The sequence below is a fragment of the Eleutherodactylus coqui genome, chromosome 7, assembly GCF_035609145.1.
Source record: "Eleutherodactylus coqui strain aEleCoq1 chromosome 7, aEleCoq1.hap1, whole genome shotgun sequence".
Taxonomy (NCBI): domain Eukaryota; kingdom Metazoa; phylum Chordata; class Amphibia; order Anura; family Eleutherodactylidae; genus Eleutherodactylus; species Eleutherodactylus coqui.
Window position 1 is genome coordinate 133,252,023 of NC_089843.1, and position 27,888 is coordinate 133,279,910.

Here is a 27,888-nt window from a genome sequence, read left to right on the forward strand (position 1 = left end):
CTTCAATCAGAATGTCGTCAGACTTCAGACAGTGGATTGGAAAGGGTTAATAGGAATAATGTTTTCACTTAGAGCACGTTTCATTGTTAGCAACCATAGGCAACTTGCCCATAGGATTTCTAAGTCAAATGCATTCTAAGGTTTAAACACAGGGACGGGATTTTCTCCTGTATAAGGGGGCAAAACAAATTCACATATTTCAATTTGAGTTCAGTTTTTTTGTTTTTACCTTTGGGATTTCTGGACCTCCCCTATGTTCCCTATGTAATGAATACATTGTGCAAGGAAGATCGGGCAGCCACTATCTTCCCGCCTCTTTTTCCAAACTCCTGCGCTCTCATGTGGAGTTTGAACTTTCGGCAAGGGAGAAGAAATCTCCCTCATTCAGGCACAGCTATGCTCTGTACGGCCGAGCGTAGTTGCTTACGGCAATGTGTTTAAGGCCATAGGGTGTGTTCACATGTTGGGGAATCTTGTGGAAACATTTACTATTAAAGTGAGTGGGATTAAAGCAAATCCGGTTCACATGTAGAGGAAAAAGAATTCTGAACCATTTCTGCATCCAAAACAGAGTTAAAATCTGCACTATTCGTGAGGATTCTGACCTGGAATCAACTGCCGGTATGGTGCTACCCTCACTAGAAGCTGCTGGGTACCGGGTCCAGGGCTGCACTGATGGCGAAAGAATCCGCAGATGATTTAGGGTCAAAATCCACAGCAGCAGTATGGATTTTGACTCTGTTTTGGATGCAGAAATGCTGCGTTCACGAAATAGGTTCTAAAAGTCTGATCGTGGGGAGGCCCACACCAATGCTAAGGATGTGAGTCCTGTGTCCCCCTCTCCTCCTCACTGCATTCCCCATAGTCACATTGGGATTGAATGGAGTGGCAGTTGAGCAGGCACAGTACTGATCCATTCTTCTTCAATGGGACTGCTGAATATAGGAGAGCGCTTGTATTCTGCTATTTCTATCAGCCCTATGAATGGAGCGGCACCGAACAGGCTTTACTGGTCCATTCAATCTCCACGTCACCACAGGGGATGCAGTGAGCATACAGTGATGAGGAGAGGTTATTGGGATTGGCGTGGTCTCCGTGGTGCGACCCCCACTGTTCACTAGTGTGAAATCACCAGTTTGTGGCTGATATACCATGCCACTGACATAGCAATTCTATCCAAAAAAAGGTCCCATTAAATAGGAATTTATTAACAACTGGTAATAGATTATATATTCCCGATTTCAGCTTTCATTGTCACCCTGTTGCAGAATGACAAATCCGTCTTGTTATGAAGCAAAATTAACTTAAAGGGGTTGAACCACAATTGCAAGTTCTGCCCTATCCACAGAATGAGGGACAACTTTCTGATCGATGTGGGGCTCAAAGCTGAGACCCCTGCCAATCTCTAGAACGGGACTTCTATGTCTTGCTCTGTCTATGACTGTCGGGGATGCTTCTTCCTGCGCATTGATGTCACTATGAATGCAGCACTGGCCAAGCATACGCATCAGCACTCCATTAATTTCAATGGGGCTGGTGGAAAAAAACGAGCGGGTCTCCGCAATCCCATTGCAAGTTAATGGATCACTAGTGCGCTTGCACAACTATAGCTCTACAGAGTTTTCTCTTCACTGCGGGGGAGGGGGTGCAGTAACCCAGCAGTGAGGAGAACAGGGGACATAGGGGACCCCCGTTCTTCGGGATCGGTAGATAGGGGAAAACTTGCAATTGTTGTACAACCTCTTTAACTTGTCATTAGTGGGACCTGACAGGTGTTGGATTGTTAAATAATCTGGATTATAGGATGGTCATAAATAAGTATATTAAGCATGTTACCTCTACTCATTCCTCTTCTTGTCATTGACCAACAGCTCTCATGTGTATGGCCAAATTTAGTACCATTGAAGGTACATGTCCCAGTATCAGACCCTCAGATTATGCAGTGGCTTTCCTTTTTAAGGGTGCATTCAGATGAGCGTGTGCTGGTGCGTACATAGGTGCGCACAAAACCGGCGCCCCCACATATGTGCACAAACACGTGTGAATGCAGGTCCGTGCAGCATTGCTTTCAACAGGGCCACAGCTGCTGCCGGCAGCCCCATTGGAAGCAATGGTCTGCCGGCAACCCCTGCAGTGATTTTCAGGGAAGGGCTTTAAATATAAGCCCTTCCCTGAAAATCATTCCTATCTGGTGTAAAAAATAAAAAAAATACATACTTGCCTCTCTGCCACTTCCGGGGCTCAGGCGTGTCTGTCTAGCTGCTTGGGTCCCATCACTGTATTGAAGTTCTTTTAGCAGGCGGGGATTTAAAATCCCCGCCTGCTGAAAGGACTGCGTCTGATTGGCTGAGCGCTCAGCCAATCACAAGCAGCGCTCAGCCATTCAATGAATGACAGCTGAGTGCTGCCAGTGATTGGTCACAGCGCTCAGCCAATCACAGGCAGCGCTCGGCCATTAATTGAATTAATTGATTTTAAATCCCCACCTGCTGAAAGAACTTCATTACAGTGACGGGAGCCAAGTGGCTAGATGCGCCTGAGCCCCGACAGTGGCGGAGAGGTAAGTATGTACTTTTTTTTTTTTTTACTAGAACTAGGATTGATTTTCAGGGAATGACTTATATTTAAAACCCTTCCCCAAAAATCACTGCGGGGGTGTCGGCATCCTATTGCTTTCAATGGCGGCCCCATTGAAATCACTTGGAGAGCTTTGCTGTCGGCGTTGTATGGTTCTATCATAAGACGGAGCTGTTGGCCCGCGGGGATTCCACTCTCATGCTCCCCGAACGGAACAGGAAAACTGAACCCCGGCCACAGATGTGAAAGCAGCCTAACTGCTGCAGAAAACAATACATACATCACATATAAGTAACAGTGTAGTAGCAATAATAATAGTAACAACAGCCTAAAAATGTCATTGTTTATATAGCAATACCAACATATTCTACAGCGCTTTAAAAAAGGCGGAAGACGTATAAAGTCTAAGCAATGAAAATGAATGAACATCGATAAACAATGAGCGAAAACCACAGAGGACATTACCCATAAGAATTTACAATCTGAACATTTTAGCACACAAAATTACCATTTTCTGGGGGGGGGGGGGTTGTTTGTTTGTTTTTTCATTAAATTGATCTGTAGAATCTATAAAGTTTGGTTTTCAGCAAGTATCTGATATTCTGGCTATAGCTTTGTAGTTATTTACTTATTGTTCTTTTACGGGAGAGACAGGCATCCGTTCCTCCACCTCTCCATATGGATAAGCCGAAATGAAGAGCTCATTTAACAAACCCTTCTAATTGTTGCTGTCTTGCAGGAGACGGAGCCAGACTTTGATAACTGCGCTGTATGTATTGAAGGATATAAACCTAATGATGTTGTCCGAATCTTGCCATGCCGGTGAGTTGATACATTGCTGGCACGGCTTATATCAGCATGTGCGCTGGAAAGCATGCCAAGCTCTGACATATTTTATGAGTTGAAACAGTGCAGACTTTGTAAATAGTGAAATGAGATTGCAGATTTCTTTTCTAACTACAGCCAACTGTATTGGATGCCAATTAACACTTAAAAGAAAGGGGATTGACAATACTAATATTAACTTTGTGCAGACGAAATAAGTCTTTAATCTTAGCCTGAGCCCGGCAATCGCACTCTGTTATCCGTATGTTGAATTGGTTTTACTAGTTAAGGTAATCAATAGAACTCTAAATTCTGTCAACCGGTTCAATGCTGCTAAGGCTGAAATCACACCACTGCATTGTGCTGTTGGCATGTTGAAAATCTCCAGAAACGCCAGAGTTTCCATAAATTTTAATTTGCTAATGGATTCTAAAGTAAAAGTGTGTCTTTTTGGCTTAAATGTTGTCAGCATGCATCGGATCCTGAAGCTATAACCGCGTTGAAATGTTTAGACTGTATTCCCCTCTGTATCAGATGCTTTGCTAGGAGCCTTCATTACAGATTCTTCAGCAATACTTTCCCACCAACACAGTAGAAAAAAATTAAAGGGTTGTTGATCCAGGGATTATTCCGATTGCCTGATTGGAATCAGGAAGGAATTTTTTCCCTAAATGAGGAAAATTGTCTTCTACCTCATTGTTTTTTTTGCCTTTCTCTGGATCAACATTGGGGGGGTAATAGGCTGAATGGATGGACATTTGTCTTTTTTCAGCCTTACGGCCCATTTACATGCAAAAACAATCTTTCAAACAATTGAAAGATTGAAATTTTAGCCATCTTTTTGCATAGAGTGTTAATGGACAGTAATGTCCATTAACACTTTATCAGCTTAATTTGCGGGAAAATGGCCTTTCGGAGCTGTTTGCAGAGCCCAGCATGTGGGCTAGGCTCTATACACAGCTGCATTGCTCTAGCACAGGCTGTCGGCAGAATACAATATAATCTCCCGGAACCTACTGAGAGCACAGAGCCTGTGGACTGTGTCATCTCTCTGCGGCTGAAGGATGGATTTTAAGCTTACCTTAAATTATCCTTCAGCCAAAAAGTGCACGATGGCCGCGTTTACAAGTGACGATTATTGCTCATTTGCAGTCGTTTGACCGCATTGTGAGTGCTAATTGTTGCATGTAAATGGGCCTTTACATACTACGTTAAGTCAATGGTCACTGACATTGATGTTGTGCAACGGATCTTGCAGATGTAAACAATGACTTTTCAGTACACTTCTGGCATTGTGCAGTTTACAATACAGTACAGTATGGTATTTTTATTTTTTATTAAGGGTGATCTATGGCAAAAGTACAGTATATACCCATATAGGCATACATCTGTCTATAGATTTGGTGGGACTGAAAGAAAAACATTTTGTGTGAATTTAAGTTTAGCTGCACTCTTCTTAATAGTAACGATTGACTATTTAAACTTCTTCCCTTTGCACAGAATAGGGGATAATCGGTGGGGGGGTCCAATGTCTAAAACTGCTATCAATCTTGACAACAGGGTTCCTTGTCCTTTTGTATGAATAGACCAGCAATTGGGCATATGTGCTACGCTCCACTCATATCTGTGGGACTGCCAGAATTAGCCAAGTGCTGAACTCAGCTTCTCTTTGACAGTTCCACAGATATGAATAGAGCAGCGGCATGTATGCTTGGCCATCTCTCCAATCGTGCAGAGGGAAATACCGGATCCCCGTTTCCCAGCTGTTGGACCCCCATTGATTTGATGCTTTTCTCCTATAGAGGGAATACATGTAAAATCTGAGAGCGATAGGTAGCCTCCCAGTAGGGGTCAGGGGTAATCCTATGGGCAAGGAGTGGCAGTATAGTCACCCACTGACTGTAGTGCCAGATATATTCAACCTGTTAAGGTGCTTTTAGATGTAATGATTATTATACAAAAAATTGTTCAAACAAGCGAAAGTGAATGATAACCTTTTGGTTTAAACGCAGCCAATGACTGAACGACGAAGAAGAATTGTTCACTTTTCGTCCATTGTTCATTTTATGCAGGCATAAAAATCATTGTTGGCTCATTCACTTATACAGGGCTGAGCAATAATCTGCTTATACAGGGACTGAACGATTCTCATTTGAACAAGCCGATGATGCAATTACCTGTCTAAACAGGCTGCACGAGTGCCAACGAGTTAGTGGTGACGTCACTCCTTCAAACACAAATCGGCTTGTCTAAAAGCACCATTAGCTTTATCAGTTCATCTGGGTATATATAGAGTACTAGGAAAGGAACCTCAGTTATACCTCCTTCACACGGGTGAAATTGCGCACGTTTTTCAGCGCAGAAAATCGGCCGCAGAAACTGCAGCCATTAAAACCTATAGGTTTCAATGGGTTTACTCACGTTGGCCGATTTTTTGCGTAAATTTTCGCCGCTGGCAAAATTACACAGCATGTTCTATTTTTACCTGAATTTGCACACCCAAAGCTCCATAGAAGTCTATTGTGTGTGCACATGCGCCGTTGTTCCAACGGCACAGTTTCGCGGTGTTAATCGACAACACCAAGAACTAATTAGGCTGGCCCACCTACTCATAAGAATGCCCCACCTGTTCAAACATGGTGCAGGTGTCCCCCGCACCAATGTGAACAGGGCCGGTAAAGCAGAAAAGGATTCTTCGCTGCTCAGGAACGCTCGTTAGAAGACTCGCTTAGGCTCCATTCGGAGTGCGCGTATGGAGGCCTTGACCCGCGTATGGCGGCGAAATTGTACTGCGCATGACAGCGTATCTCACACACGTGGTCATGTATAGTCCACCTGTTTTATTTTTGTTTCTATTAATGTAATTGCGTATGGGCACGCATATATATTTCCTCATAGAGAACAATGGGCTCTATCGGACATATATACACGGCAAAATACAACATGCTGTGTTCTTTTTTTGTGTATTACGCAATTCCCACATGCTAATGTAAGTGGAACTGCGTAAAGCAACTTAATTGTTTGCCTGCGAGTTACAGCATTATGGACACGGGCGTACAGCGTAATGCGCCGTAATCATACGCCCGTGTGAGCTCCTCCTAGACGATCACTGTTTACATACAACTACGTGTAAACGAGCGAACAATCATTTTTATGTCTGCATAAAATGAACGACAAACAAGAAGGAAACGAATTCCTGTTTGTCATCCAATGGCCATATTTACACTGAACGATTATCGTTCAAATTTGCCCAATCCGACTATTTTTTGAACAACAATCATTTTTGCGTAAAAAGGGCCCTTAGGCTGGTTTGCATTTAATGCTATGATGCAAATAAAACCCACTGTAGTCCCCGGTATCGCTCTGATCAGAACATAGAACCTGGCATCTGTATGGGAAATATGTTTTGTATCACATAGCGAATGTTACTGTATACCCCGGAAACTTATTGGCATTTGCTTCACGGAAATGAACCTTAAGCCACAAGGAAAAAGATTTCAATATTTTCATGGCAAAATGTGCAAAATCCAAGATGTTTATTATCATATTAATATCCGCATCATTTAACATTACTTTGTAACACACTTCAGCATCGAGCAGACAGCTGACTCCTCTTGTTTATTCTAGAGTTGCCACTAAGTGCAGCGTTAGTAAATACAGTAACTAATTGTATCCAACCATCCCAATGAAAGCGTATTGGTGGAGTGCTGAAGTTTACAATGTCTCCACACCCAGACTGTAAATGTGTCTGTTGCTGGTTACACTGAGCTCCCTTTAGATAAGTCTGCTTTTCATTTCCAAGCTATGCGGGGCTGGCTTAGAAGGGAAGTAGCTGAATGAATTATGTGTTTGTCTGTATCCACTCCTAGCTAAAAATACTGCCAGCATTTCAGGGCCTCATTTTGTAGCACAGCAAATGTATCAGGCTTAAAAGTGATTTAATTTCACTGCAAACTGCTCTAAAAATATGGGTTACATAAAAAATGAAAGTCGTAAAAATTCCACTGTGGCACAACAAGAATGTAGAGTTGAAGTTAGTCCCTTATTAATATTAAGATAACCATTTTACTAATGTCTTGTGAATGAAAACATCTATATATATATATATATATATATATATATATATATATATATATATATATAATTTCCCCTGAAAATAAGACAGTGTCTTATATTAATTTTTGTTCAAAAAGGTTTAACTTTTTTACATGTATAGCTGCCTGGACACTATTTAAATTGACTTTTTTAATTAACTGTTAGCAGGGCTTAATTTTGGAGTAGGGCTTATATTTCAAGCATCCTCAAAAAGCCTAAAAAATCATTTTGCATCCTCAAAAATTCTGGAAAATCATGCTATGTCTTATTTTCAGGGCATGTCTTATTTTCAGGGAAACAGGGTATATATATGTGTGTGTGTGTATATATTGAGGGGGGTGCAGAATGAGAATAGGGGAATGGGGCTACAGGTGTAACAGCACACCCGAATTCTCACAACGATCGTAATTGTAAAATTGCATTGCAACATCAATGAATGGAATTACAAAAAGTGAGACAGAATTAACGAAAGTAAAGGGTAGGACAGGAACGAAGGGGAATAGAAGCTCTGCTTGTTGATCCATTCACAGAATTAAATGAAAATGCAGTGTATTAAAGAAGTATATACCTTGGCTAATAAGTTTAGCTGAGGGGTGGAAGTTATTTATTCTTAAAGGAAATCCACTTGGCCCAAGTTTTAAGATATTTCTCCACCTTTCCTTTTTGTAGAAGTCTCGTTTTTTTTTTTTTTAAGTGCGAGTTTCTTTGATTCCCAAAGCATCTATAGCTATGTGGGATGTGTGAAAGGCAGTAAGGACAAACTTGTTAACATGGAAATCAATATCAGTAGCTTTGACCTTACAGCCACTAGCTTCTAGACACAGTTCTAGTATGGATCCATTGCAAGCATGCTCCTGTATAGCCGATCGGAGGCTCCCTTTAACAGCCTGTAGACTACATATGCTTACAACTTGTTTGAGATTATTCCTGATCCCCTGTAAATCTGCTCTAGTCTATACTGGAAACAGCTGATATTATGGTCGATCTAAAGAAGAGCCGTCGCCACGCCTGACATGTCTTTATTGTAAATACTTGTATTGCCTATGTATCAAATATCAATTCCGAAGCATCTTTTTTTAGAACTTCATGAAAGTTAACCTTTAGCTGCAAGGAAAGTGATTTAATTATTTACTTGTGATGCTGTTCTTCTGTTTTTTTGCTCCGTCATGGAAGTAGGAAAATGGAATGATGGATTTGTCCTAGGATGGAAACATATTTTGCTGACAGACCCCATTGACTATAATGGGGTCCATCATGTCCCCCAGAATATTCCAAGACAAACTGTCAGCATACGGCGCAATTTTGTCTTGTAGTTTGTGCTGCATCTGTAGTGGAGACTCCTAGTAGAGCCTCCAATGCGAATGTGAACATAGACTAAGAAGGATGCTCCCTGACTGTTATTTCATGCAGGTATTTAATAAAACAGACATGTCAGTTGAGATGAAAGCCCCCCCTTTAATACGACTATAATATTGCTGGATGTTAGGGTCTGTTTTATAGCCAAACCGCTAAACTGAACTTAGATCACCAGTAAGAAACAGGAAGCCAATATTGTTGTCTGATCACTGACCACTACATGCCTTGCCAAGAATGCAGGTATATTGGGTTATAGGTGTTGTCCAAATGTAAACATTTGTGCATAATCCTCAGGATTGGCCAACAGTTGCAGATTGGCAGGGATCACTGCCAAGAATCCCTACTGTTCAGCTGTTTGCTGGGCCGGTGTGTTGAACTGATTTCTGCAAGAAGCAGACAGCTCTGTTCTCAATGCAGTGGCCAGGCTTGGTATAACTTCAATGGTAACGTTGCCTGTAATACCAAGCCTGGCCACTACAGGCAGAACAGAGCTGTCTGCTTCCTGCAAAAATTAGCTCAGTGTCCAAGCACACTGGCCAGCTGATCAATGGGGATCCTGGGTGGCAGACCCCTTCCGATCCACCATTGATGGCTTATCCTCAGGATAAGCCATCAATAGTTTACATCTGGCCAACCTCTTTAACTCAGTGCAATTCCTTGGAGGTCAGTATGCATTTGTGTACAGTTTGTAGATCCACTTCCAACAGATTATAATATACCTATTGTCTAACACACATGTACAATGTAATCTTGTTAGGTTCTACAAAAGTCAGCCCTCGGCTGTGCTTCTGCTGCTAATATAATAGTGTTATTAGCTCTATATTGTGACATCATTGTCTAATGAAAGCCATCCTGCAAGCCTACAAGTTCTATGAACCCCACCTCGTGGAAATATTGGACGGCTCGGAGATGAGACATTACAATGAAGCTGCTTGGAATGTTGGCAATGCTTTGTAAGCTGGAGATGTTAAGCCAGGACATGGAAGTCAGTGCTGGAAGCGGGGAATTTGCTCAGCTGCTTCCCGTCCGAGAAAGCCCTATATAGTGTATAAATGAAAAACAGACGTCTCCAAGGGGAGCGCATTGTATCTAACAGCAGACACATTTACAGTGTGGGTGTGGAGATACTGTATTACGTAAGTTCCTTCTGTGCAGACAGAAAATACAATTCTTGCACTAGAAAGACTGATGATGACCAACAGGGTTAATACTTGGATAAGAGCTAATGCTCGGTTACAGTCCACAGCGTTATAGGACTTTTTACTTCCTTTTAGAATATGTCATTATAAAGGAAAGCCTTTGCTGACTATGTATTACCATTCAGGTTGTAGAAATGATGAGTATTTTTCAAAACTGAAATGTTGATGCCCAGTAGTTGTATCAAACAAATAGACCCCATGACACTTGCATGATTGTTCTGACCCAGAGATAAATCTAAAGTAGTAGCTAAATGTTTATTGTTAGTAAATAGGAATTAAAGAACAACTTTTATGACCTATCACAGGATGGGTGATAAAAGTCTGATTGGTGGCAACCTCATCTCTGAGACCCCTGCCGATCCCAAGAATGGGGGTCTTATGCCCCCATCCTTCTTACTGTGGGCTCATTGTACCCGCCGCGGTTAGGAGGAGATTGAATGGAGCAGCGGTTGCGCATGCACTGAGCCACTCCATTTATTGTCAGTGGGACTGCCAGGGATAGCTGAGCACTTGCACTTAGCATTTCTGTCAGCCCCTACAGAAATGAGTGGAGCAGTGCAGCACATGCGCAAAGATGCTCCATTCAGACTGAGTTAACTGTAGGGAGTGCAACGAGTCCGCAGTAACAGAAGAGGAGATACGGAAACCCCGTTCTCAAGATCCTACCCTGTGGATAGGTCATAAAAGTTGTTTTCAGTACAGCCCTTTTAATCCCCCAACAGTCACGTTAAAATTGGGAAAACCCTCCTGAAAATATCACTTTTTTACTGTAGATCTTGAAATTCTGTCTGATGTAAATCTGTTTGGCACAGAACTGTGTGTAGGGCTATCTGTTCTTTTTTTATTTTTTTCAATATTTAAAACCTTGTGTCAGTAGAAAGATTTTTTTACATTTTTATTTGGTCGCTGCATACATTTACACAGAAGAGCGGGAACGTGAGCGATTCTGAATGATAATAGTCCCATGAAAAAAGGACCTTTAAAGTAACATCAAAAGCATGTCAGTTAGAGATGAGCGAGCACCAAAATGCTCAGGTCCTCGTTATTCGAGCCCAGCTTTTGGTAATATTCAAGAGCTCTATTTGAGTAACAAACCCCATTGAAGTCAATGGGAGCATTGAGCATTTTTGCAATGGACCCGCCGTGTGCCAAGTGTTTTTTTTCTCTCTCTCTGTTGTAGACATGCACACGCTGGCACATCACAGCAGGAAGTGGTAAAGCGAGGAGGGGCCAAAAAATGTTCTTGAACACGGCATGGTGTTCGCTCGAGTAACGAGCACCATCGAGCATGCTACTACTCAAACGAGCATCAAGCTCGGACAAGCATGCTCGCTCATCTCTAATGTCAGTACCTCTGCTAGAACTGTAGTTACAGCTATTTAAAAGCAAACAAGGTCTGTTCAGCCAAAACTATATTGTCCTTTTCCTACAGAACAAACACAGTTCATCCTAAACTGCAGGGGGTTTAAGAATCTACATTGTCATCCTACATAACTAATTTCTGCAGACTTGTATATAAGCGGCCCATTCTGTAGATTTAGGCTATGCTCATTACTTGCAGTGATTGGAGAAAAAATTCAATTTCTATGAAAAAAATTTTTTGCACCATTTTTGCAAGCTGGACCCTTTATGCAACGCCAAACAACAAAAGTCTGGATCTGGCCGTTATAATATAGTACTAGTTATTAGTATTATTTATAGTAGCAGTGTTTCTGGTGGCACAATGCGCCACATAAGGTCCCGCTCACGACCTGAAGGTTGCAGGTTCAATCCCTGCATGGTTCAGGTAGCCGGCTCAAGGTTGACTCAGCCTTACATCCTTCCGAGGTCAGTAAAATGAGTACGCAGTTTGGTGGGGGTAATAAATAAATTACCTAAAAGCGCTAAGTTGGTGCTATACAAATAAGATTTATTTACTTTATAATAATAGTGAATGACATCATCACATGTAACTAGAGATGAGCGAACGTACTCGTCCGAGCTTGATGCTCGGGCGAATATTAGGGTGTTCGGGATGTTCGTTATTCGTAACGAACACCACACGATGTTCGGATGTTCGGGTTACTTTAACTTTCTTCCCTGAGAAATCATTTCTATATGCGCTCAATGGGGCCGGCGGCAGCAGCGCCAACCCCATTGAGAACATATAGAAGACAAATCCTTCTTCTCTGCCACAGCTGTAACAGCTGTGACAGAGAAGAACGATGTTTGCCCATTGAATTCAATGGAGCCGTCAATACAGCCGACTCCACTGAATGCAATGGGCTGCCGGTGATCGCGGGATGAATTGTCGGAAAGGGGTTAAATATATAAGCCCTTTCCTGCAATTCATCCAGAAATGTGTAAAAATAAAAAATATATATATACTCACCTGGTGCCGACAGACGGAGTTCAGCGCGGCAGGCTGCAGTTCTCCTGAACTGCTCTGAACAGCTGTTAGTAGTATTCAGCAGCCGGGGATTTAAAATCCCCGCCTGCTGAATAAGATGCCTCTGAATGGTCACAGCCTGACCAATCAGAGGCCAGCCCTCACTCACACCCATTCATGAATTCATGAATGGGTGAGTGAGGGCTGCCTCTGATTGGCTCAGGGGCACTCTCCTGCCCCTGAGCCAATCAGAGGCAGCCCTCTCTCACCCATTCATGAATTCATGAATGGGTGTGAGTGAGGGCTGGCCTCTGATTGGTCAGGCTGTGACCATTCAGAGGCATCTTATTCAGCAGGCGGGGATTTTAAATCCCCGGCTGCTGAATACTACTAACAGCTGTTCAGAGCAGTTCAGGAGAACTGCAGCCTGCCGCGCTGAACTCCGTCTGTCGGCACCAGGTGAGTATATATATATTTTTTATTTTTACACATTTCTGGATGAATTGCAGGAAAGGGCTTATATATTTAACCCCTTTCCGACAATTCATCCCGCGATCGCCGGCAGCCCATTGCATTCAGTGGAGTCGGCTGTATTGACGGCTCCATTGAATTCAATGGGCTAACATCGTTCTTCTCTTCCACAGCTGTTACAGCTGTGGCAGAGGAGAACTTGCTGTGTCGTTCCCATCATTTTCTTGAATTGCCAAGATTTTCACACATGAAAACCTTAGCGAGCATCGGCGAAATACAAAAATGTTCCGGTCGCCCATTGACTTCAATGGGGTTCGTTATTCAAAACGAACACCCGAACATCGCGGGAAGTTCGTTTCGAATAACGCGAACCCGAACATTTTGGTGTTCGCTCATCTTTACATGTAACTTACTGAAGGACCTGTGATGACAGTTTGAGTTGGTCGAAAAATTGAAGGACCTGTGATGACCAGGGGCGGAGCTCAGATCTCCAGTGATTCAGCTACTCACTGAGGTGAAATTGTGGCTGAGATGAAGGACCCGTGAAGACTTCAGCATCATGTGATCAGGGGCAGAGCATGTAACTCACTCTCTTGATGAAGGACCTGTTATGACATCCCCCTCATGTGATCAGGGGTCATTAGTATTTTGATTAACCTATTTCATATATTTTCCTAAATTGCCTTAAGGCCAGTTTCAATCTTTTAGCATCATTTCATTTTGAGATGCTAAATTCTGTGCCATTTAGTCTCATAAATATACTTTTGTATCACCTGCAGAGTTAAAGGATATCCTTATTCTTGTCTGCTGCAACCAATAGGGGGGGGGCTAGGGTACATACTGCATACATATTTATATTCAGTTCAATAGGAGCTATATAAATTCCTTTGGAGTAAACTCCATTTCAGATCATTCCAATTTTCAGATCCAAATGCAGTAGGAATCAGCTAAAACTGAGTAGAGAGCTCTCAATAGTAATATGTGCAGAAAGCAGGCAGGGGGTGGACAGAGCAGGAAGTCTGCTAGATCCTGTTTCAGCCAATAGCTATAGAGTAGAAAATGAGGTCAGACAAAGCAGTCTGTTTTTGGCAACTTCTTCTGTACAGCTCAATAACATGCAGCCATGCTATTGCTTGTGGTTTTAGGTGCCTGTATTGCTGAGGGATGCTTGGAAACTTGAATTCAAGGGAGAAGAGTGAAAGGATTCATGACCTCGTGTTACTTGATCTATTTAGGAGCTTCACTTTAACATCAGAGGCTTTTTAAAATGCTAAAACCATCTAGCGGCCATTAAGTATTATAAACTTTTTTAAAGTTACATACACTTTCATAATCATTTTTATTACTCCAATGCATCTATAATAAAACAGAAAACCATCCTTCCATTCTGTGTGTAAGTTCATCTATATACCCTGTTTCCCTGAAAATAAGACATACCCTGAAAATAAGACATAGCATGATTTTCCAGAATTTTTGAGGATGCAAAATGATTTTTCAGGCTTTTTGAGGATGCTTGAAATATAAGCTCTACTCCAAAATTAAGCCCTGCTAACAGTTAATTAAAAAAGTCAATTTAAATAGTGTCCAGGCAGCTATACATGTAAAAAAAGTTAAACCTTTTTGAACAAAAATTAATATAAGACACTGTCTTATTTTCAGGGAAACACGGTACCTATGTGTCTTCTTGGTCACAGAGTACAAACAAGCCCCATGTGGTCTAATCATGCTGTCAGTTGTACTGCCTATAGGCTTGCAAGAAAAGGAGCTGGGACTCCTGTGAGCTGGCAGACTGATTCCAGGCCACCTCTTCTTAGTCATTTGTGGTTTTTTGCTCTAGTCCTGCTGAAAGTATGAATATATTTAAATGTCTTTATATCCTTCACACATCAGTTCATCTCTGAGTTGATTTGAGCAGTTTAATTGCTTTGCTCATTTTAATACCAAATTAAGCTGCCAGGGTTTAAAACCACAATAGAGACTAATATTAGTGCATTGGTATCTAAGGTCAAGACCCAGTTTAGTTGTATTTTGGGTCTTTTGTTTGTAAAGACACAACACCTATGGACTATTTAACTGGCAAGATTGCTGTTCTCTATGTTCTGCCCCGTTGCATTACTTTATTATCACTATTATTGCTATTATTGCCATTGCCTGCAAAAAGCCTTGACCACATTTAAATGTTCAAAAATATTACCGTATTTGCCAATTACTTTCTCTAAAACGCCATGTCCTGGAACTCATGAATTTTAATATCTTGGTATCAGGGGCGGAACTAAAGGCTCAGGGGCCCAGGTGCAAAAGTTCAGCTTGGGCTGCTCCCTTCCTTCCGTACCCATACCTTAACCATGCAGCATACAGCTGCAAAACCAATTTATATCCATGAGCTAGCCCCTTGGCATAAGGTCTCCAAATATGACGCATTTCCTGGACTATGTGAAAATTTGTTTATAGCCCCTTAGTCCCCTTAGCATATGATTACTGCATATTACACATACACTATAAAAAAGCATGTGGATTTAAACTATGCATGTGGTTTTTTGTTTTTTTTTAATTCGCATGCAGTTTTTTGATGCATTTTTTAATTGTATGTAAAGTATGTAATATTATACAGGAGATACCCAGGTTATACCAGCATGGTCTATATCACTATATACATGTTTGATGTCACTATATAAAGGGAGAAGTATATACATCTCCTGTATACAATGATATTGGCCATGCTGGTGTAAGGGCGGTCTCACGTCTGTGTTGGATCCTCGGAGGTTCGGTCACAGATCCGGCTCAAAATACAGGAAGAAAAAGTGCTGCATGCAGAGCTTTTACTTCTGTCCGACAGCCGGCCAGCTGGGAAGAAATCAGACGAACCCGAATATACTCAATGGGGTCCATCTGATGCTGTTCGGTTCCATCCAAAGACAGCCCCATTCGGCCGTGGGGATTCCCCTTTCCAGCTTCTCGAACGGAGCAGAAAAGTGGAATCCCAGCAGTGCACTGACTGACTGCAGTTGTGACCAATCACAATTGCAGCCTCTCAGTGGAAGAGAGGGCCGCGTGCCGGGGGAGTCTGCAGCCTGTAAGTAACAGTCCCTCCCCTCCCTGGGTGCCATCCACAGCCCACCCGCAGCGGTAGAATGGCATGTTTACAGATATTACTGTGATCTATGCTTTTTCCCCAGATTGTCATCAACAGGTTTCTTATAAATACTGTATATGCTACATATATTCAATGAACCTTTTTTATACTTTTATTGCATTTTGAACAATACATTTTCATTTTCTTTAAACTAGAGGATTTTGACTAACACCGGCTGAGTTGTGAGCTGCATACATGATATCTCAATAGACGTCTGTGGGGCCCTACTGTACTTCTGTATGCTTCTAACTTCATACTCACATTTTTTTTCTGTTGGATCCCATGCGAGTCCTGCAGAAAACTGTAGTCTGCTCCATTGGATATCTCATTACAGAGCCATTACTTCTAGGGAAGAACGTCGGAACATCTACCACATAATGTGCTATATCTTCTTTAGTACAGCACTGATCAGATCTTAAGAACCAGGTAGACAGTGTGTTAACTATTTGCAAGAGACATCTAATGTTTGAGTCAATTTCCATTTCTTATTATCTGCTAACTAAATACTCAATTTGAGATAATATTTTATTAGCTAATGTAAGATTTAATTAAGAATTGCACATCGCAATGGAATTTAAATTGGTTTCCAGGGTGGTCTCGCTGGCTCTCATTTACCAGTAAGTTGCATACCCAAGCCATATGGCATATCAAATATAACTGTCTTTAGCGTGTTTTAAGACGGAATGATTATCATTAGAGATGAGCGAGCGTACTGGTTTAAACAGCAATCGTTCAGTCTCTTTCATTTGCTTATAGAGGGACTGAACGATTCTGAACACTTTTCTTTGAATGAGCCAACGATGCATGGCTTGCTTGTTCGCTCATTAAAACGAGAATCGTCTAAAAAGACCTTTAATTTGGGATCAGTATAGCAGGAAAAACATGATCCGTGTCTCCTCTGCCTTTCGTTTTCATAGAGTACTGCAACAGTAATCTAAAAGCATGTGGCTATTATGTTGGGTTCCCACGGGACGGAAATCCCATGGAAATCTCACGGTTTGGCCGCACCAAAAAACCACGAAATTTGCGCGGGATAAGTGCTGCTTCAAAAACCCGTGGCAGTATACCGCGGGTTTTGGAGCGGTTCGGCCGCCGGCATTCTGTTGCGGCTTCTCTCCCCATAGAGAGGAGAGAGGCCGCAACGGAAAAAAAAAAGAATTGACATGCTGCGGCTGTCAATTCCGCGCTGCAGCACCGGCTCAGAGTGGCTTTGCTGCGATGGATTGGCCACCCTGTGTGGATGAGATTTTTGCAAAATCTCGTCCACACAGCTGGCTAATCCGGCGATAAGGAGCCGCGGGCGGATTTGCCTCACAGAAATTCTGTCCCGTATGAGCCCAGCCTTAGAGTTCTGTTACCAGTGATGTTAAAAGATAAGACAGAAAAGTTTCATGCCTACCTAGCGGCTCCTCATCTGACTTTTGTGGTTACCCAATTTAGCAACTTGATATAGTACACTCATTGTCAAAAAAAATCTCTTTTTCTAGAAGGAATTGTCCAATCAAATGAAACTTTCTCTGTGTGATTGTAGCATTGATATAAGTAAGTGATTACGATATCATAGCAAATGGATAACTTATTGCAGAGAACTAACACTTGAAGGGAGCCTCTAGTACCCTGTTGTACCACCTCTAGCTTGGATGTAAGATGTGATACAGGTGGGCATGGAGATGCTAGTACCCTGTTGTATTGCCTCTAGCTTGGATGCAAAAAGTGATATGGGCGGCCATGGAGGCTCTAGTACATTGTTGTACCGCCTGTAGCTTAGATACAAGATGTGATACTGGAAGGGCATGGAGGTTCTAGTACCCTGTTGTACCACTTATAGCTTGGATACAAGATGTGATACAGGCGGGCATGGAAACTTTAGTACCCTGTTGTACTGCCTCTAGCTTGGATACAAGATGTGATATGGGCAGGCATGGAGGCTCTAGTACCCTGTGGTACCACCCCTAGCTTGGATACAAGATATGATACGGGCGGGCAATAAAGACAAAAAAGTTCTGTATAGTATTCTGCTGCATATAAGTCTAAATTTGCTGTAACTGAGCCTCTAGATTGTGCAAACTCTGAAGCTGTCAAAGATGGCCCCATACATGTTCTATTGATGATAAGTCAGGTGCCTGGACAGGCCGAGAAAGTTTGACAATATTGTGGAGACATTCCTGTGACCCCCTTGCTGTGTGCAGCTGAGCATTATCCTGCTGGTAGATGCCTCTTGGAAGCCGCTATGAGAAGCTACACATGTGGCTGCAGGATGTCCTGAACATATCGCTGAGCTGTCATTGTCCCTCATACCACTACTAGGGGGGACCAACACTCGTAATGGTCCCCAGATCATCACACCTGCAGTGGTGGCAGTGGGTTGTCCACAGCAAAGGCAGGATTGGGGCGCTCACCCCCAGGTCTCCAGACAAGCATACGGCCATCCTCAGGGCCCAAACTAAACCTGCTTTAGTCTCTGAAAACAACCCGGTTCCACTGCATAGCAGTACAGTTTTGTCATTCATGATACCACTGCAAACAGAGGCAATGGTGGGTGAGTGTCAAAGACATAGTGAGACCAAATGTCCTTCACCCAAGCATCTCAAAATGGTTCTGACAGACATATGGGCCTGTAACGATGGTGCTACCTCTCTCTGGGTGGGAGACAACGAAACAGTTGAAGCTTCTCATGCTTGTCAGATGATCAGACATTCCTTTCCACTGATGGTCTGTCAAGGGCATCCTGAGCCCAGTCGCCTTGAGTGTGTGCCCTTAAGTATCCACTGGTCCCAACACCTAACAGTCTAGTCAGCTTCTGCATTCCAATAACGTGCCCCCATTTAGACTCTGGTAATGGGGCGAAATCTCCATTATACCATAGAGGTGTCTAGTGCTCAACAAGCTCTACGCAAGCAGAAGAAGGGGTCACTACACACAAGGAGCCTCTGAAAGCCTTTTATAGGCCATGGGGGGGAACCACTTTTAGGGCCCCAGGTGTCAAGACCGTTCATCTAATCATGTCACAACTCTAATCATTTGCATATCTACCTGAGATGTAACCGCATGCCAAGTTTTGCAATAAAATGGCAACTCTTTCTGGGGGCTTGTTTTTTTTTTTTTTTAGAAAGAGTGTATTTGTTGCACCAGTCTAATGACCTCATACTAATACTTTGATGAACAGATTATGGTGCTGGACTCCAGCAGTCATTGAGCTAATAGTAAAACCTGGATGTTGACGTAAATAGATGCATAAATAAAAGTTTAGATGCATTGTAAGGGATTAGAGTTGATTATTCATGTATTGATTCAAGTTTCCGCTCATGGATAGGACATATGGTCTTCTTTGACTTCCTTCCATTTAAATATCTTTTTTGTGATTTCCGTGAATTCCCCTAGCACTTCTGTGAATGTTTATCTGTTTAAAGACAGCTTGTCAGACGATATCAGCGCCATATGCCATGATTATTATAATGCAGTTTGCATCCCGTATTCCATGGCATTCATACTTCTAAAGAGCAGGAATGATCACTATCTGACTCTCATTTGTGACACCACCAGGAATCTGCCAGCACCATGTTTTCATCATGACGTGATAGGACTTGTACAGATAAAAGCTTTTCTTAACGCTAGAGGGACCAGAGCAAATAGACCCAACACTGCACATCAATGTCATAATGCATTAGCATAAATACCTGTATTTGAAGTAAACTTGGGGTCCGTTTACACGAAACAATATATCATTTGAATGAGCGAACAAACAACCAATATCAGAATTCACTCATTCACTTGGGCAGCCTGATTATACAGGCAGATACATCGTTGGCTCCTTCAAATGAGAAGTCGTTCTCATTCACTGAATGATTAGTGAATGAGCCAACAATGATTTTATTTTCCGTGATTGCATCTTTAAAGTGTGCCAACGATAAGGAAAATGGACTATGCTATACAGTTATAGTAAGCTAACTACTTGTTGCAAGCCATGAATTTCCTAGTCTTGTACAGGGCAGGCAGGTTTTACTAGGAGCCTATATAAAAAAAGGCCCATCTACTCACGCAGATAATAATCTTTCAAAAGACTGAAAGATCAGCGATCATTTTGCAAAAAAAGTACTAATAGGCAGTAATTGCTATTAGTACTTTATCAGCTTCACATGCAAATGAGCTTCTGGGAGCTGTTGCAGAGCACAACAGCAGGGCTGAGCTCTGTAATTAGCTCCATTGTTCATCCAGGAGCTGCTAAGAGAAAACAATGTAATCTGTAGCTCCCCATGGAGAATTCAGCACCATGGACAGCAGACACAATATGTGGTCCTGCTTATAAGCTGTTCTGTCATGTACCGTCATGAAATTCTACAGAATCACTTGCAGTCTCACAGTATCCATGTGTTGACAGTCTATACGATATCATCATTTTGTACTGTAGTGCTTCATATTTTACTTTCTGTTCTTTTCTCAGACATCTGTTCCATAAATCATGTGTGGACCCCTGGTTATTAGATCACCGCACGTGTCCAATGTGTAAAATGAACATTCTCAAAGCTCTGGGTATACCGGTAAGACTGTAGGACATAAGGAACACATTGGTTGCTACACGTTTGTTCCGCATGCAGAATTTATATACACTATATGCTGTTTATAAATAATATACTTCTAATCCGATGGTAATATCAAATCTAAAGCCAACTATAAAAGTTTATACTATGGTTAGGGATGAGCGAACACGCTCGGACAAGGCAGTTCTCGTCCGAGCAGGCTTGGGGGGGGGGGGGGGGGGGGGTAGCGGGAGGGGCGGGGGGAGAGAGATCTCTCTCACTCTCCCACTCGCCGCCCCCCCCAAGCCTGCTCGGACAAGAATGCAGTCACTCGAGAAGAGCGATGCTCGCTCGAGTATCTACCTTATCCGAGCGTGCTCGCTCATCTCTAACTATGATGCTTGTGTTATGTTACATTTTAGAGGTCTGCTACTGCTTCATCTACCCCACCTGTCAGATTACTGCTTTAAAATGTTAGCATGACATAACCTTTACATTCAGTAAAGGACAAAGTGCAGTCCATGTTGCACAATGAAGCTGAATAAGACATCTCCATTGTATAACACGTCTCTTTTACCCCAAGGCCTAAGCATGTGATTGATCACTTGGGCACCGAAGGAATACATAGTAGTTTCATAATTCATATTTGTAGAGATTTTGCTGTAGCTCAGTACCGCAGGCCAGTGACAGTCACCTCTATATTTTACAGCACAGTTAAATGCCTGAACGCTTTTATGTATATCTCTGGTGACAGAGAAATGTAACTTCTCCCCCATGTGATTATATGTAGACCTAAAACCGTATAATGTCTCTATAAAAAATAATTTGAATAATAATAATAAAAAAGGCCCATCACATAGTGTCTTCTGTCAGTATATGGTAAATGCTTTGTACTTCCTCTGTTCTCCGATAGGCCGGTTTCACATCTGCATCGGATCCTCCGGTCGGAGATTCTGTCACCGATCCAGCTCAAAATATCGGAAGAAAAAGCGCTTCATGCTGCTCTTTTTCTTGCGTCCATAAGCCGGGCAGCTGAGCGGAAAGAGGACAGACCCAGGTATATAGTCAATAGGGTCTGTCTGGCGATGTTCAGTTCCATCCAGAGACTGAGCCGCTTGGCTGCCCGGATTCCCCTTTCCTGCTCCTGAATGGAGCAGAAAAGTGGAACCCCAAGAACAGATGAGAAAGCACCCTTACAGAATTGTCTGTGTATTGTAGCACCCCATGGTTGTTGTCTGATGATTTTCATGCACACATGAATTTCTCGCACAGATCCATCCCTATAAAGAAACACTACAATTGCACAACGACTTTCCTCAAGGAAAGACATATATCTTCCCTGTACGCCCCAGTAACATATCAGCAAACCATGCGTCTCTGCCTTCTGGAGGCCTCTCTCCACTCATTAGCATATAGTAGCTTGAGAGCGGCCATAAAGCGCCTACAATGGGATAGATTGGGATTTCGCTCATTGACACCGCAGTACATTCTAATTAAGTTATCTTTGGTGTTTACCTTGCACAGTCATAGGTCTTCCTCCACATGACTTTATGTTTCTCTTCATGTCTTATTACTTATGAATTTGCATTCTTGCTGCTCGTCACTTAGCTTCATGAATATGATTAACTTGTATTATGTAACCCAGAGAAACAGGATAGCATCACTGCTCTCTCCAATATTCAGTGCAATATTATACAGTAACGTTAAATATACCTTGTATCTAATTTTGAAACTATTTTGCCATATATATTTATCTTAACAGCCCAATGCGGATTGCTTAGATGACATCACTCCAGACTTTGAAGGTTCAGTAGGACCACCAACCAATCAAATCACAGGAGCCAGCGACGTCACTGTGAACGAGAGTTCGGTAGGAGTAGACCCCGCTGTCCGTACTGTAGGTGTTTTACAGATCATCCAAGATGCTGATGTACTTCCACAGGTCGGAGAGATCAGCTATACTGCAAGCAGTGAGTATGCTTTTCCAATACACAGATATAACAAGGGCAAAAGCTTTAGTAATTGGACTCGTAGAGCGATCAATATGAAGATTTATGATATCCGACTTTGAAAAGTGGTAAATGATATTGTTTCCAGTTAAGAATGAAATATATCATATTGAAAACTTTAAAGCCGGCTCATGATCTCCTTGGTGCTCGTAACGCCACAATCCTCCTGAAGCTATATCAGAGATCCAAAGCACAAGACACAACACTGAAGACCAAGTGCCAGTCTTCAGCTCTGTGCTTTGCATGTTGAATACATGTTTTTCCATTGAAGATCACATATTTATAAGACATACATTCTTGAAGGAGCACTGAAACGTGCAGCCTACATAAAAAAACTACTGTTATCTTTCACACCTCTAAATCTAAAGGTCACTGTAGCTTCTCAGAACTTTACATATGTGAGATAAAGTACTAATCATGGGGGCGATCGTTTTACTAACTTCCTAACATTTGCATATTATGCCACTAAGCTCCATAAGTATATTTTTACCACGTTTATATATGCATTATCTCCTATACTATCTTCTATATGGTAGACATTACCAGCCTTAGCTTCATGTGAGCAGTGCACTGGTCACCAGCTTGTAGAGGGGCACCAGGCAGATAGATGTAGGCTAGGGGCAATCACCCCCTTAGGTCCTCCCAGCCAAATGATCTTGCTCTTTCATGCTGCAGCATCTTGTAGAGCTACATCAGTCATCTTACTGCTGTTTGTGTCTCCTCCCATATGATACTCTGAGGTTCTGCTGTCAGACCATCAGCTCTTCTGCAACACAGTCATTTAGTTCTGCTACTCTATATTATGAGCTTGGTTATTGTATATCATAGAATCATAGAATGGTAGAGTTGGAAGGGACCTCCAAGGTCATTGGGTCCAAGCCCCTGCTCAGGGCAGGATTCATATAATTATCCCAAACAGATGTCTTTTCAGCCTTTGTTTGAACACTTCCATTGAAGGAAAACTCACCACCTCCCGTGGCAACCTATTCCACTCATTGATCACCCTCACTGTCTCTTCTAATATCTAATTTGTGTCTCCTCCCTTTCAGTTTCATCCTATTGCTTCTAGTCTTTCCTTGTGCAAATGAGAACAGGGCTGATGCCTCTGCACTGTGATAGCCCTTCAGATATTTGTTAGCAGCTATTAAGTCTCCTTCTCGGCCTTCTTTTTGGCAAGCTAAACATTCCCAGATCCTTTAACTGCTCCTCAATAGGACATGATTTGCAGACTGCTCACAATCTTGGTAACTCTTCTCTGAACTTGCTCCAGTTTGTCTGTCTTTTTTAAAGTGGGGTGCCCAGAACTGGACACAGTATTCCAGATGAGGTCTGACTAAGGAAGAGTAGAGGGGGATAATGACCTCACGTGATCTAGATTCTATGCTTCTCTTAATACATCCCAAAATTGTGTTTGCCTTTTTGGCTGCTGCATCACATTGTTGACTCATGTTCAGTCTATGATCTATTAGTATACCCAAGTCTTTTTCACATGTGCTGCTGCTTGGCCCAATTTCTCCCATTCTGTATGTGCTTTTTTCATTTTTCGTGCCCAGATGTAGGACTTTGCATTTCTCCTTGTTAAATACCATTCTGTTAGTTGCTGCCCACAGTGCAAGCTTTTCTAGATCTTTTTGAATATTCTCTCTTCCCTAGTGTTAGCTATCCCTCCTAGCTTTGTGTTATCAAATTCGACCAGTTTCCCATCAATTCCCTTCTCCAGATAATTTATAAAAATGTTGAACAACACTGGGCCCAGGACAGAGCCTTGTGTTACCCCACTTAATACATTCTTCCACTTGGATGTGCAGCCATCGAGTACGATCACTCAGCTAGGTGTGAATCCACCTAACAGTTGCCTTTTCAATCCCATATTTGGTCATTTTTTTCAATAAGTACAGTATGAGATACTTTGTCAAATGCTTTACTAAGGTCAAGAAAAACTATATCTACTGCATTTCCCTGATCAACTCAGTCAGTGATACTATCATAGAAGGAAATTAGATTAGTCTGACATGACTTGTTTGTTACAAACCCATGCTGGCTTTGGTTAATTACTCCATTTTATCCAAGTACTTGCATACATGCTGTTTAATAATTTGTTTAAAGATCTTTCCCGGTATAGAAGTCAGGCTCACAGGCCTGTAGTTTCCTGGATCCACCTTCTTCCCTTTTTTAAAGATAGGGACAACATTTGCCCTTTTCCAATCTTCTGGGACTTCTGTTCTCCAGGAATTTTCAAAGATTACAGCGAGTGGTTCAGCAATTACCTCCGCTGCTTCCTTTAGTATCCTAGGATGTAATTCATCTAGACCTTGAGACTTAAATTCATTTAAGTTAGCTAAGTGTTCCCTTACCATTTCTCTGTTTATAGATAACCTGCATTCTTTTCTTCCCCCAATAGCACAGGGAAGATCAGTAGATGTTCCATCCACTTTCTGAGAGAAAACGGATACAAAATAGGAATTTAAATTTCGGCCTTCTCAACATCATTCTTAACCAATTCACCATTTTCATCCTGTAAGCATCCAATAGCATCTTTGACTTTTCTTTGGACATACCCCCAAAACCCTCTTTTATTGCTTTTGACCTCTGTTGCAAGCCTCCATTCATTATTAGCTTTAGCTTTTCTGACACTTGCCCTACAGTTTCTGCACACTGCATTATATTCTTCTTTAGATATTCCACCGTCTTTCCATTTGATAAATATATTTTTCTTCCTTTTTAACATGTATGCAAGTTCTGTGATCATCCATCCTGGTCTCTTTAAATTGAAATTCTTCCTTCTTTTAGGGATTGTTAACGATTGTGCTTTGAGAATCTCATTTCGCAATATTTCCCAATCTTCTTGGACATTTCTGTCCTTAAAGGGGTTGTCTCGAAGAAGCAGTGAATTTTTTTTTTTGCCCAGTCCCCCTAATTAAGCAAACATTACTAAGCCCCCCTGTAAATGACTTTTCTAGCTGGTTTCTACTTACAGTTCCAGCGTTTCAGCAACTTATAAAAATTTTCCCAAGATGGCCGCCAGCTCTTTTCCCTTCGCTTGCTGTAGCCCGACGTGCGCGCTCCCGAGACGCTACCAGCTGTGTCTCCCTGACAACCAGACGCCACGCAGCCGCCGACCGGACCCCTGGATTCAACGCGGCCGACCACGGCACACAGTCACCCACCGCCAGGCAGCAGGTAACCGGCGCAGCCCCCCCGGCACAGCGGCAGCCCCCCCCCCCCCCCCGGCACAGCGGCAGCCCCCCCCCCCCCCCCGGCACAGCGGCAGCCCCCCCCCCCCCCCCCCGGCCCAGCGACAGTTCCCCCGGCCCAGCGACAGTTCCCCCGGCCCAGCGACAGTTCCCCCGGCCCAGCGACAGTTCCCCCGGCCCAGCGACAGTTCCCCCGGCCCAGCGGCAGTTCCCCCGGCCCAGCGGCAGTTCCCCCGGCCCAGCGGCAGTTCCCCCGGCCCAGCGGCAGTTCCCCCGGCCCAGCGGCAGTTCCCCCGGCCCAGCGGCAGTTCCCCCGGCCCAGCGGCAGCCTCCCCCCGGCCCAGCGGCAGCCTCCCCCCGGCCCAGCGGCAGCCTCCCCCCCCCGGCCCAGCGGCAGCCTCCCCCCCCCGGCCCAGCGGCAGCCTCCCCCCCCCGGCCCAGCGGCAGCCTCCCCCCCCCGGCCCAGCGGCAGCCTCCCCCCCCCGGCCCAGCGGCAGCCTCCCCCCCCCGGCCCAGCGGCAGCCTCCCCCCCCCGGCCCAGCGGCAGCCTCCCCCCCCCCGGCCCAGCGGCAGCCTCCCCCCCCCCCCCAGCGGCAGCCTCCCCCCAGCGGCAGCCTCCCCCCCCCCCCCCCCGCCCATCACTTACCTGGGCGGCTTCTCGGCTGGGCTGCTGGGCTGGGCTTCTCGGCTGGGCGGCTCTGCACCTTCCTCTAACAGAGGATGGTACAGAATGGCCGCTCCAGCGCGCTCCCGAGCAGTGACAGCTCGTCTGCGCATGCGCAGAAGAGCTGTAGCGGCGAGCACACTGAAGCGGCTCATGCTGAAAGGAGAAGACCGGACTGCGCAAGCGCGTCTAAAAAAGCAAGCTGCCAGCGAATTTAGACGGAACCATGGCGACGGGGACGCTAGCAACGGAGCAGGTAAGTGAATAACTTCTGTATGGCTCATAATTAATGTACAATGTACATTACAAAGTGCATTAATATGGCCATACAGAAGTGCTGAACCCCACTTGATTTCGTGAGACAACCCCTTTAAGAACATCTAGCCATTTGATTCTTCCTACCCTCTTTCTGAGTCCATTAAAATCTGCCTTTCTGAAATCCAACCTTGAGGTCTGAGTTTTCTTAGGTATTCCTCTTTTTTTATCCAAAATTGAAGGATATCATGATTTCTGCTTCCTAAGGTCCCAGCCACCCTTACTTCCTCAACAATTTCCTCCCTGTTGGTAATAATTAGGTCCAAGATAGCAGATCCCCTTGTTTTCTCTTCTACCTTTTGGAAGATAAAGTTGTCAGCATGAGCGGATAAGAATTTGTTGGATCCATTACTTTTATCTCAGAGAGATTCCCAACAAATGTCTAGATAGATAAAATCTTCCATAATCACCATGTCATGTTTTTTTGAGAGTACCGAGGTTGGTTTGTGCTGTATTTATGCTATGAGCTTGGTTCTGGGGCTTTATTTATGTTGTGAGCTTGGTTCTAGCATTGCATCTATGTATTGAGGTTAGTTTGGGCTGTGTTTATGGTGTGAGTTTAGTTCTGGTGCTGAATTGATATTATGAGCTTGTTTCTGGTACAGTATTTATACACTGAGCGTTTCTGGTGTGGGTATGCTGTTACCTTGCTGCTTTCTGCACTGGAAGAAAAAAGGAACAGACCAACAAGTTTATAGTCCCATAGTTAGCTTGTTCTGCTGCTTTTATTAATCTTACAAGTTTTAAATAATTCCAACATCCATGGTTTTGTAGGCTTTAGAATGCCACCAGACTACAAATCCCATGAGGCCTTGCTATCTTCCCTATGTTGAATGTAAATCCGTTATTGTGTACTTAAAGACTAACTAAGCTGACATTCACACTCAGCAGTCAAGAGGAAGGCTGAGATGAATGAGCGCCGCTGATTATCATGACGAATTAAGCAGCTGCCTACTTATCTCTGTCCGTATAATACTAAAACTTCACTGAAAGTAGCTATGGAGACCGCAGAATAAATGTATTATGTGTAGAGCGTTCTGGTGATCTGTGAATAAGATAATATATGCAAAATTGCTAAAATTAAGGGCTCATGCCCATGGGCATTGCGGAATTCTGCAGTGGATTTTGGCTGCAGGAGTACAGCGTTTAAAAATGTGAGTGCCCG

General features: G+C 43.3%; 1 protein-coding gene across 1 annotated transcript in view; it reads left to right on the top strand.

Annotated features, from left to right (window-relative positions):
* The window catches only part of RNF150 (ring finger protein 150), a 162,396-nt gene that overhangs the window by 110,273 nt on the left and 24,235 nt on the right, over positions 1–27,888 (top strand). The window contains exons 4-6 of the mRNA XM_066573718.1: positions 3,317–3,399; positions 20,466–20,562; positions 22,304–22,511. Of these exons, the coding sequence (XP_066429815.1) occupies positions 3,317–3,399; positions 20,466–20,562; positions 22,304–22,511 (388 nt within the window). The remainder of the gene's footprint in view (positions 1–3,316; positions 3,400–20,465; positions 20,563–22,303; positions 22,512–27,888) is intronic.